This window comes from Lepus europaeus, chromosome 9 (genome assembly GCF_033115175.1).
Source record: "Lepus europaeus isolate LE1 chromosome 9, mLepTim1.pri, whole genome shotgun sequence".
Taxonomy (NCBI): domain Eukaryota; kingdom Metazoa; phylum Chordata; class Mammalia; order Lagomorpha; family Leporidae; genus Lepus; species Lepus europaeus.
This window is the reverse complement of record NC_084835.1, coordinates 36,250,863-36,262,989: the sequence shown is the minus strand read 5'-3', so window position 1 is coordinate 36,262,989 and position 12,127 is coordinate 36,250,863. Positions and strand designations below refer to the sequence as shown.

The 12,127-nt window shown below is 41.8% G+C and overlaps 1 protein-coding gene across 8 annotated transcripts in view; it reads left to right on the top strand.

Annotated features, from left to right (window-relative positions):
• CADPS (calcium dependent secretion activator) overlaps positions 1-12,127 on the top strand; it is a 506,306-nt gene that overhangs the window by 416,197 nt on the left and 77,982 nt on the right. For 6 of the 8 annotated variants that reach the window (XM_062200191.1, XM_062200192.1, XM_062200189.1 and 3 more), the window contains 2 exons: positions 4,753-4,908; positions 8,937-9,084. In XM_062200191.1, coding sequence (XP_062056175.1) covers positions 4,753-4,908; positions 8,937-9,084 — 304 coding nt within the window. Of the gene's footprint in view, positions 1-1,331; positions 1,479-4,752; positions 4,909-8,936; positions 9,085-12,127 lie in introns of all 8 variants that reach the window. The other 2 variants (XM_062200188.1, XM_062200184.1) reach the window with 2 other exon arrangements.

Genomic DNA, 12,127 nt, shown 5'->3' with positions numbered 1-12,127 from the left:
TAATGCAAAGTAACAGTTTTTTTCATTTTTGACTTATTTTAACTTTTTAGAGAAAAACACACAGCTTGATTAATTTGCACAAACTGAACACACCCCTGTCACCAGTGACTGAGATCAAGAAACAGAACATCCCAGCCCCCTACAAATGCCTATCATGCTTTCATCCCACCGCTGTGCCACTTCCAAGGATAACCCTCCTGACATGAAACTACATTTTGCACCAAGTTTTGGTCAAGTAGTTCAGTATAACAGCCGAATTTGAGAATCCTTTCTTTTCTTAGGTGTCTTTTTCTGCAGGCAAACATTTCTCCATCTTAATTGGACTTGCTTTATATATTCTATAAAAGTATTCAGTTGTTCCTTACTACAATTTCTCCACCTTCACCATCTATTCTGATACCCTGTTGCATACTCTCCTGTCTTCAGAAGTAGTAGCTGGAAAGAATTCAGTTTCTGAATGGCAGGTGTTTAGCCTAAGCAGTTAAGATGCCCGTTTCCTGTTTTGGAGTTCCTGATTTTGATTCCCAGCTCCAGAGGCAGACCCTGGGAGACAGCAGTGACGGACTTTGGTTTCCCATTGTCCACACTGCAGACCTGGATTGAATTCTCAGCTCCTGTCTTTGGCCTGGCCCAGCCCCAACAGCAATTGCAGGCATGTCAGGGATGAACCAGCAGCTCGCTTGCTCGCTGACTCGCTCGCTCGCTCTCTCTCTCTCTCTCCCTCCCCCTCCCTCCCCCCCCACTGCCTCTCAAATAAATAAAGAAATAATTTTTAAAAGAATTCAGTTTCTGTACATTACCATTGGCATATATTCAAGTGGATGAACTTCCTATTCCATTTTGTGTCTAATATCTGAGTTCACAAATGTGTGTCAACTGACAATAACATTAACAAAAGTAGGAAAATTAGTGTGCTCCACCCCCAGACACTTTATAGCAGCTCCAGTCCCAGCCATTTCAAGAATTCCAGGAACTTCACGTTCTTAGTCAAGGCAAATTCCAGACTCTTAGGACAGTGAACATAGAAGAAACCAAAGACCCTTCCCAAAAGCATTTAAATAACATCGTTACATATGGGTGTTGCATAAGTGTCCACGCTTTCTGATCACTCTGTGGCTAATGTTTGCCATGAGCTGTTGTCTTTTCTCTCTCAACCCAGAGCCACATCACAGCTCCCCGTCCGTAAGCTGCTTTTTGGAGTGTGTCGCTTGAGTGTTTGCCTTTGTCTTGCCGTGAAGTTAGCCGATTTATTTACTACTGTTTTGTGCTTCTGCCACATCTGCATTGTCACTGTGATGGTATTTTTTTCTTTCTGTCTGTTTCTTCCACAGGAGTTTAACCAGTAACCTACCCAATGTGAACCTACCCAATGTGAACCTTCCCAAAGTACCAAATCTACCAGTTAACATTCCTCTAGGCATCCCACAAATGCCTACTTTTTCGGCACCGTCATGGATGGCTGCTATATATGATGCTGAGTGTGTATTCAGTTCACATTAGATCTAATTTAAATTAAAGTGATCTTGGCATGGATATGCATTGTTTATTTCTATACATCCTATATAACAGGGATGGAGATGGATAATTAGACATATTTTGCTGATCATACAGAGACAATATTGTTTATTTCTGGCATGCATCGTGTTTGTAAGACGTTCGCTATATATACAGCACTAACAATTTGTCTTACACCCACTGAATGCTTCAGGACTGTTTCACTTCCCGAGTTCTTTTGCAAAAGGATTCTCCTCTTTCCTTTCCTTTTTTTTTTCCCTCAATGCAGTTGACATGATTTTAGGAGCTAGTCATCCAGAAATAATTCAATAAACCTCTTGGATGGGCTGGCCAGTTAACACTGGCCTGGTCTAAGTTTAGGAAGGAAGGTATACCTACCCAGAAGCTTGGGGTTTTAAAAATAAAAGTGAAAAATTCCTGGAGACTGTTTAAACCATGAGCATATTTCTGGAGTCAGCAAATGGCAGTGTATAGTAACAGTATGTTCAGGGCTAAATGAAAAGTACTAAACGGATCAGACCTTAGTAGCAGAAATGTTATGTGAAGATACAATATGGAGTGTTGAGATCTAGGTAGCAAGCAGGGCCCCTAAGCTGAGAGCCTAAGATTCAAACAACAGATCGTTAAATCAGCAGTTAGCCATATCGTCTGTGGCCCACGTAGAGCCTTGTTCTTGACATTCGTGCATCCGAGTGTCCGGGTTGCTTGGGGTTTCGTTCTTGGAGCCGGGAGCACATCCTCCAAGCCAACAACTGAAAGGGGTGGGGGTTGAGGGGTCTTTTCTTCTAGTTTAGGAAATCCTCTCTCCTCAGCAAAAGAAGATATAGCACCCCTAGATTCTCCCCCAGGGAAATAAAATTAGAACCACATGCATGATTTAATAAGTGAAATAAGGTTTAGCGATTCTATACCCTCCTTTGATCCTTTTCTTAAACCACAGCTAATTATAGGCCAGATAAGCTTTTTCTTGAAAGAATAAATTGGCACATTTTCAAAGGGAAGTGTTATTATCAAAGGAATAAAAAATGATCTGAAACTGGCAGTAATGTTTTGAAATCTCGAAATCGCACACATCAAGATGGCCCTCAGCATTTTTCTTTTTGCGGCAAGCCAGGTAGAGAACGGGACATTCAAACAGCTGCTTTGCCTGGCTCCCCCAAAGCTGCCCAGCGTTTAATTTGCATGGTCAGTGTGTCTGATTCTGTCGTAGAAACAAATTACAGCCTCTCAAAATTGACATCTAAAGAAAAAACATAAATCATATTCATGCTAAGATGACTGTATTAAAAGTTAGATTAGGTAGTAGCTGTTTAAAATTAGAAAATTAATATCTGACAGCTTTTCTTGCCTTCTTCCGTGCATGCTCTGTGACGTTGTTTTTGAAAAGATATGAATCAAGACATTGTAATAAAGCAGATAATGGTCTCCGTTCAATTAATTAAGGCATCAGTGGGAACACATTTTGGTAACTGCTCAGCAATCAAAATAATCTTGGTGCTATTGCCTTAACATTAACAGTTTATCTTAAAAATAAAAAGAAAATATTCTTTTCCTCATGTCAAAACTTAATAATAAGCTCTTCAAAGAAAAAAACCCTACAAGAATTTTTTGAAACTCTGAAACCAGATGGGTGTCAAAATGTTGTTGTAATAAATACCAATTATTGCATTCATATGTACTTAATGATTTAAAACATAAACCATGCAGTTCCAAAACGGGGCTTAGACTAGACAAAGTTGGGGGGTTCTTTTTCCCAAGCCTAGGACGGGGTAGAGGGAAGACTGAACTTTCCCAGGGAGACAACACATCCCCCCCCCCCCACTTTCAAACAGTGGTCATGGCTGTATCTGAGAAGAAGACCTAGGGTCTGTCACCCACCAGGAAATGCCTGATTCTATATCTTTTCATAATTCCAGTTTCTTCCTTTGCCACCTTGCATTTTAAGGATGTGTTTCCATGTTACCTGCTCCTTCCTGTCAGATACATCTGCGTACTGACCTCAGACTGGTCTGTCCTTAAAACGTGACCCTGTTGGTCCAAGGCCGTAGGCTCCCTCTCGGCATGTTGGGAGTTTGCTCCTCCCCACCCTGCAGTAGCTGTGTATGCGTTAATGCACTAGCTATATTTCTCTCTGAAGCATTAATTCAATGCAGCTGGCATCTGTCACAATAGAAACACCCACTCTCATCTGTTTCTATAGACGATGTCAGAACAAGTGGTAATGCATGGTGTGTTGGACATTTTATAAATTACCGTGTTGGCATTAGTGGTATGCGAGGAAGGGGGTGGGGGGTGGCCACCCCTCCAAGCTCCAAATGGGATTCTTACAAAACAGAAAGCCAGCCAGAGAAAGGCAAGAGGGCGAGAGATGGAGCGCTTCCTGTGCACAGGGTTTCCCTGAATGCCCCAGGTGAAAATGTCTTAGAGGTCATTGGACAGAAAGGAATCCTGACCCATTTCCCCATCTGTAGAGAGGACTGGATAAGATGGTACTACGGTCAAAGAGCTCAGGTTCTGAGCCCAAAATCATAGCCAAAATCCCTTGTCCGCTCGCCTTCCGTGCCCTGACTCGCTCATCCTGGGGCTGCCTATGATGCAACAGGCTGGTCTTTGAAAACTGGCGTCATCGCCACAGTGAACACGAATTTTGCATTCAAGGTATGCAGGTATACCCGTCTCCATCTGAGTCATCCCAGTTTCTTTCAGCTCTTCAAGAGAGAAAGCAGGTCCTCGCTCACCACTTTGTTAGCACTGTCCTTTGAAAACCGGAAGGCTTGTGCAATCTCCAAGAGGCCTCCGCTCTGGAGGGAAGCTGGGGAAATGCATGACACCCTGAGGTTTAATAACTGCATGCGGCCATGTAGTTATTATCCGTCTAAACTGACTTCTCCGCCTGGTTCGTGGCCTTCACCTGAATCATCACATGTGTTAATGTGGTTATTGAAAGAAGGCTGATTTTTACCATACACCATTCCCCTAGTGGTTCTGGGACTATACCTTCTTCAGACTTCCCGCTAGTCTGGAGCAATTGGCCGAGCAAAGCAGACAAAGTCATGTATGGTAAAACTCAAAATCTGCTGGTGGAGATTGCCCCCACCTCCACCGCCCACACACGTCGTTTTTGTATGTTGAAGCCCCTGTTTGCCTTTAGCCCTGTAGCTCCCAGTTGTCTGTGTCGCTTCCTTCCAAGCCCAAGATCAGACTGTGACTCTTGCTTTCTGATTCTTATCCTGCCAGTAATGGATCAGGCACTTCAGAAGATCTGTTCTGGAAACTCGACGCCCTTCAGACCTTCATTCGGGACTTGCACTGGCCTGAGGAAGAGTTTGGAAAGCACCTGGAACAACGGCTGAAGTTGATGGCAAGTGACATGATTGAGTCTTGTGTCAAAAGGTAAGTCCCATCGGCTGGACAGGCTCTGCACACTGGTCCTATGAGACACTGACTTGGAAAAGAGTTGTGGATAGCTACTCCTGCAACAACCGTGATTGGGAGTTTTCAGAGAAGGTGTTGCTTGGGAAAGTCAGCTGAAGCGGTGGCTGCCCAAGTCTCGCTGGTAGTTGCCTGCCCTCCCCTATCTGTGCCAAACCCAAAGTAATCTGGCTGCCAACTTTTCCGTTACTAGCAGTCCACAAGAAAGAGACCCATGACACTTCCTGTTTATCTCCACATCCCAGTATTCATGGTATGTGGCACAAAGTATTTACCTAGGACAGGGGTACTTCAAAATATTCATGAAAAAAGATAGAATTAAAAGGTGAGTTTATTTTGGTGCTAAATATTTTCAAGCTCGATGCATTTACACAAACTTTTTAAAGACCCCTTGTAGATACTTGTTCAGTGTGTGGGGGTGGGTGGGTGGGTGCATGTTAGGTGGACAGCTGGAAGGGAGAAGACTGCACAGCTCTAGAGTCAGCATGTCTAATTTTGTGGCAGGAATTCAGTGATTGTTCATCAGGGTAGGCAGGACCCAAGTATTGTTCGTCATTCTGTGTGTATGAAGTGAGTACCCAGTGAATGCCAGCTATCACTTGTCTTGCCCCAAGTCTAACTGAGCATAAACAAGGAAGCATGAAACATTGAACATACATTTTGTCTTCCCACAAACTGTGTGCTTTGTCACTGTGGCTTACAGCATTGGGGTAAGAATGATGCTGCCTTGTGGAAACACCTGAGAACGTGAGGGGAAGAAACAAGGTCAATATTTATCAATACTTATCAGTTCAACAAAAAATAGGTTGTGCTCCTCCCATCTACCAGGCATAGTGCTAAGTTTTTGGCATATAATGACCACATTCCTTCTCTCATGGAGTATCAACGTCTGTGTATCAATTACAGAATGGAAATTCCAAGGACTGCATGTTTTCAGCATCACCCTGCTTACCCCCAGACAAGTTCCTTTTCCAATTCATAACTGTGCCTTCATTTTTCCTCATTCAAAAATTATACCGCAAGCAACACAGGCCACTCTAGCTCTCCAGCTTTAGTTTAATTGATGGACATTTATGATGACGGGACAATCAGGGCTGGGTCAGCCCAGAAATGCTCGGAATTCATCATTTTAAATCTTGGGAAAAGGAAAGAAAAGTAAAGTAGCAGCACTGGAAGCCAAGAGGGCAAAAGAACAACATGATCCTAGGTTGCTGAGCAGCATCGTGGCAGGAATGAGGAGATGCTTCGTGAGCTATGGAGAACCTGGGCAAGAGTGCGATGCCCCTTCTGGAAGCTGAAAGTCCTAGTGTCTGAGACTTTGAGTTTTGCTCTTTTCAGTCTTAGAACCAAGGACAGGCCCATTTCTCAAACCCGTGGTCAACATGTCTCTCTAAGGTTTGCCTTCCATTCCTACATAGTCCATACCAATTTTGGAAAAAGTGTGTGCTTCTAATGCCAAAACCATTGCACCAGAAAACTGCTTGCACAGCAGTTGCCCAAGACACAAGTTCTCCCCTGATCTGTCCTAGGGGCTGAAGTGGACTAGAACTGATTGCCAGCACCTAATCTGTTCACACAATTGTACAGAAAAGACATTTTTGCCCTTTGCTGAGAACCAGTCTTCTGAGTAGGGACTAAGAAATGAGGAGATTCTTGGAGGAAAAAGGCCAGCTATGAGGATCACAGGTGTTTACTTTATAGACACATGGGAATCATATTTTGGGTTCAGATACCAGAAGAGGTTGAGCCCCTTAGAGCAAGGAGGCAGTCTGGTTCATTTGCTGCTCCTTGCCCTGCCCAGGCCCCAGTGGCATGCCCTGCACTCAGTAGCTGGTAAGTAACCTCCTACTGCAGTTGTGTGGCCCTGGAGCCCTAAATTTCCTGATGTCCCTTCCAGTTAAGGTCCCAGACTTAAACCACAAGAGCAGACAACAGCAAAAGTAGGTGGAAACAGCCTCCCCAGACCTCCAGACTCAGAAAGGAGACCCTGAAGAAGTCCTTGAGTCATTGAAGGCACAGGATCTACGTAAGAAGAGAGCCTAAAACCATTGTTTTTCATTTTGGAACAGAACAAGTAACCCTTGTCCCAGGACAGTGTAGTAAGGATGCCGTTTCATAGACATAAACATGCAATACCAAAAAAATTGGTCAGGCATTCTTTGTGTCTAATTTTCCAAAACAGAAAAAAATCTGAATTCATTAATTTTACAGACATTTACAGAGCCACTAGTCTGGTCTGTATCAAGTCTGTACTGAACATAAGAGCAGGCAGCATGATTATGCCCTTGCAGAGAGCCAGGTGGGTTAAGTGACCTCTCCATTCTTGGCTTTTCCATCCCAGTGAGCCCTCTCAGTCATATTAATTTTGCATTCAGCTTCCTCTTTTCGCAGCCCTGTACTCCAAAGGCTATGAACAGTTCTCCTGTGAAAACAGAAGATGATTACTTCATTGGAAGGGAGCGATTTAACATTTCTATTTCTCAAATTGGGCCGGAACTGGCACACAAGCCTCAGAGGATCAGCACAGGGACCTGTCCAACTCAGTCCCCATCAGGCCTCCTCTTCACAAAAAAATGATGTATTTTCAGCGTAGCTTAAAATGATCATCATGATTAGAAAGCTACTTCAGTGCACTGAGTCTTTGCAAGCCAAAATGCAGTTATCTTTAACATGATCGTATAATCTATAGGGGTGTTTTAAGGGTTTGAGGTTTTTGATATTTTTTTAAGTTTTTTTTTTTTTTTTTTCTTAAGAACTGGGCTTCCAACCTTAGAAATTATACTTGGCTTCCATGCATGCACCCAGGGTGTGTTAGCAAGCTGGCATCCTTTCCTGCGCACACTAGCTGTGTGGTCCTCCTATGCGCTGTTAGAACACTGCCACCAATTCCTCTTAAAGCAATGCTTTCCTGGTGGCCGCATCAACTCCTGTACTTGACAGAGAACAAGGCTGAAAAGATGCATTTGACGAAAGGGACTTTTGTAAAGCTGCTCACTACCCAGGTGCTTTCTCTTTCAGGAGGTGTGATGAGGGCTCCCACTTCTCTGAAACCCTTTAAAATAGAACTGGGTCCCTTGACAAGGCTGGTGGCAAGGATTTGATCTCATAGCTATATTACCAGCTGGCCCTGTGAGGCTAGGTTTTTCCTAGGAGTGGTTAGCACATTCCCAGGTCATAATTTGACCTGTGTGAGAATTACATTACATTAAAATTACAATATGACATGATTCTTGTGTTGTAAATTAAGTAGATACAGAATATTTGTATATTAAGTATGTTAGACTTCCTTAATTATAAAAACAATGTTTTCTTGTTGCAGAGTCATACAGTGACATTGAAAACAACAACTAAAAACCATGGTGAAAATTCCTACTGTATCTTCTGATTTCATTCCCTTCTCCGAAAGTAGCCATCGTTTGAGAGCTTGATATATTTCCTTTTGATGATCTTTAACAATCAGAAAATATTTTCCAGTCTTTAGAGCAATAGAATAAACTTGCTTGATCGTTGGTTGTAATTTCAGTCTCTTTCAAAAGCAGAAAAAAACAAAAAGCCATTTAAGATTTTTCCCCACCATGAGATTTTGAAGATTAGAAACTGCTTTTTTGTTTTTGTAATGAAGTGATTTAAGGTAGGCAGTTGCCAATGTGAGAGAATGTACATATGCTATAATGCTGTAATCGGGTTTTTGTTCATTCATTCATTCTCCTGCAATGAGGGTTCTCCATAGCATGTAGACTATAGACAGAAATACGCAAAGCTACAGGTGTTCTGTGAACTGCTGAGAAAGGCAGGGTATGTGTGGCTGTCTCTGTGAATAGCCCTTCCCTAGTTGGGAAAGTCATTTCAAAGAGAACTCATGTGAAGTCATTGTCCATTGCCACTGATTACAGCTTCAATTTTCTTTTTCACTGACCTCTCAGAAAATGTCTCCTCCACCTGCTGCCATCTGAACACTGAATTGGTCTTTTCCTACTTTGTTTTAATAGAACCAGGATTGCATTTGAAGTTAAGCTGCAAAAAACCAGTCGATCAACAGATTTTCGAGTCCCACAGTCAATATGCACCATGTTTAATGTTATGGTTGATGCCAAAGCTCAATCAACAAAACTTTGCAGCATGGAAATGGGCCAAGAGGTAAAAAAAAAAAAAAAAAAAATCCTTTCTCCGTTGATCTTGTAGAAGAAAACTTCACAAGTTCCCTCTGTCTGCCCTAGTCTGCTAGTTTCTGAAAAATCTAACATTTGTGGATTAAGCCACAGATGAGTGTTTGGTATCTGTAAAGTGAATGTCTGTGGTGTGTGCTGATGAGACTGCCAGTCACTTGGTAGGGCTTCTTTGGATCGGGGGTGGCTGTAAGCTTCCTTTAGTCTGATTGACATTTGATGACCTTATTTATTGGGCTGTTATCCCCACCAGGTCTGTGTTTGCCAAAGTGCAAGTCGTTTTCACATTGGAAGTCCGTTTTATCGTTTTGAACATCTGGCCAGCAGGAGAGCTCTTTCTTGCACCAAATAACATCCAGGATGTATATATAACATTAGATCTATCCAATCCCCAACCAGCAGGTTCTGATTTTTTAAAAAAATTATATACTTTGAATTTTCCTTAGATTGGGTTGATTATGAATCTTCCCTGACCAAAAGTTTAGTCCTTTGCTAAGTTTCCAATTCCAAAGCGGTATTTAAAATGTAAAGAAGAAGGAAACAGCAACTTGGGCCTGATTAAAGACTATCATGATCATTTTTCTCTGATGGCCTTAAGCCAGCTAGATATTCATATACCAATTTAGAATTAATTCAGAAACATTTCTGGCAACTCTGTGTTGTTGCCAATTGGCATAAATTGCTCCTAAATCAGATCTTTCGATACCAGCCTTACATGCTTAGAATTTTTACTAAATTATATTTGCTCCTTATTCGTTATTTATTTTCTCTTTCAGCACCTTCCATTTTTAAATGTGGGTTGGTGGTATTCTCTTCCTGGCAAAATCACATCCAACCTCGTTTCCCCTGCAAGTCAGCTGCCTGAGCCACCCCATGAGCTTCAGCTCCGGCCTGATTTTCTTGTCAAGCCTTTCCCTGGGGTTGGGTTCTAGGCAATGGAGTGAAATGCAGGGCCCTTGTTCTCTTTCCTGGCTCCATTTGCAGCATGCACATGACCTGGAGCAGTGGTTCTCCAATGCCAGCATGTGTGACACTGATCCAGAGATCACTCAGTCTCCCCGAGGACTGTCTGATGGCTTCAGGGTGTGGTCTAAGAACATGTGTCTCTCTCAAGCTCCTTGGTGATGCACACAGTGCTGACTTCCACTAATCACACCTGGAGAACCACTGGTTGGAGGCTCCATATCTGAAAATGAGTTAAAGAGAAGGGCTTGGACACCTATAGTAGCCCCCTGGAAGGAAGGGCTGGGTCGAATGTGCAGACACCTAGATTCTCTCCCTGGTTGTGCTGCAAAATGGAGTTGGACAAGTCATGCAGCCCCTTTGGGCTTCAGTTTCCTCATCTGTAAAATGACATCACTGTTCTAGTTTTCTCTAGGCTGTTTCTAGCTACATAACTAGTTCTTCAAACCAGTATGGAAAACAAATAGAACAGTACTCCAAAGGGCTCATGGAAACATGGAATTAAAACATAAGTTTAGTTTGGAACAAAATACCACCTGCATCCCTACCACCCACCCAAGTTTCTCTGGGGCACTCTCAACAGTGCCCTAAGCAGAGCCTACTTTTAAAACCTTGTTTTGTTTTGGGGACTCTCTGAAATTCACTAAGATCTGTTTGGGTTTGTATTTTCCAGAGTCCTCTTCTTCCTTAATCTTTGTCCCATTGGAGCTTTAGATATTTTATATACATATATGTATGTTTGTGTATATACATATAAATGACATAATATATATGTCATTTACATGCCATATAAAAGTCACTGGCTTAAAGAAAACAAGTCAGTACTTTTAGTATATATTCAGTTATACAGCCATCACTACAATCAATTTTAAGACATTGTCAGCACAGCAAAAAAAAAAAACCAAGTACACATTAATCATGACTGCTCCCTCCCTTCTTTGCCAGTGCCCTTTCTGTCTCTAAGGGTTTACTTTCTGAACACTTCCTATAAATACAGTCATGCAATGTGTGGCCTTTTGTGTCTGGCTGCTTTCTCACAGCATAGTGTTTTCAAGATTTCAACCATGTTGAAACATAGATTGGTCCTTTTTTGTTGGTGAGTAATAATCCCTTCTATGGATATACCAAGTGCTATTTATTCATTCATTTGTTGATAGACATTTGAATTGTGACCAATTTTAGCTGTTGAAAATCATGTCCCTGTGAACATCCATGTGCAAGTTTTCACATGGACCTGTGTTTTCAGCTCTGATGCATACCTAGGAGCAGAAACACTGCGTCATTTGATTGCTTTATGTTCCATTTGTTATGAAACTGCTAAACTGTTTTCCAAAGTGGCTGAACTATTTCACATTCCCATAAGCAATTTATGAGAAACCCAGTCTCTATGTCTTAGCCAATATTTATCTGTCTTATAAATTATAGCCATCCCAGTGTGTATGAAGCAGTACCTCTTGTAGTTTTGTGGCATTGCTTAATCTCATTTCCTTTGCTGATTTTGCCATTTTTATGTTTTCCTTAAAGACACCCTTTTTTGGAAAATTGACTTAATTACCTTGTTATTGTTGAGTTGTAAGAGTAATATTTACATATTCTGGACACTATATCACTGTCATATACATACTCTGTAAATATTTTCTCCCATTCTGCGAGTTGTCTTTCTAAATTTTCATGAGAGCAAAAAAAAAAAAGGAGTTTTTTTATGTTTGATGAAATCTAATATATCCATTTCCATCATTGCATTCTAGATTCAGATTGTCACTAAGTTTCACAAGGATGACTTTGTGCCAGAGTGAGTAAGGGATAATATGATAGCAATCACCAACCTTTACAGAACCTGTCCACACCAATTCAATCATAGCCATGTTTAGAGAGTTCTTACATACCTGGGCGGGTAGCTAAAGAATTCTTTGAAATAAGCCAAGTCACTCTGACCCTTTTTTCTTTTTGAACTTGTGGTTGGGAGTGTATGAGAATAGGAGAATTGTTGTCAAAAACTCCATTGATAAAATCTGATAGAAGGTATGGAGCCATTTTACAGAAAAAAAAAA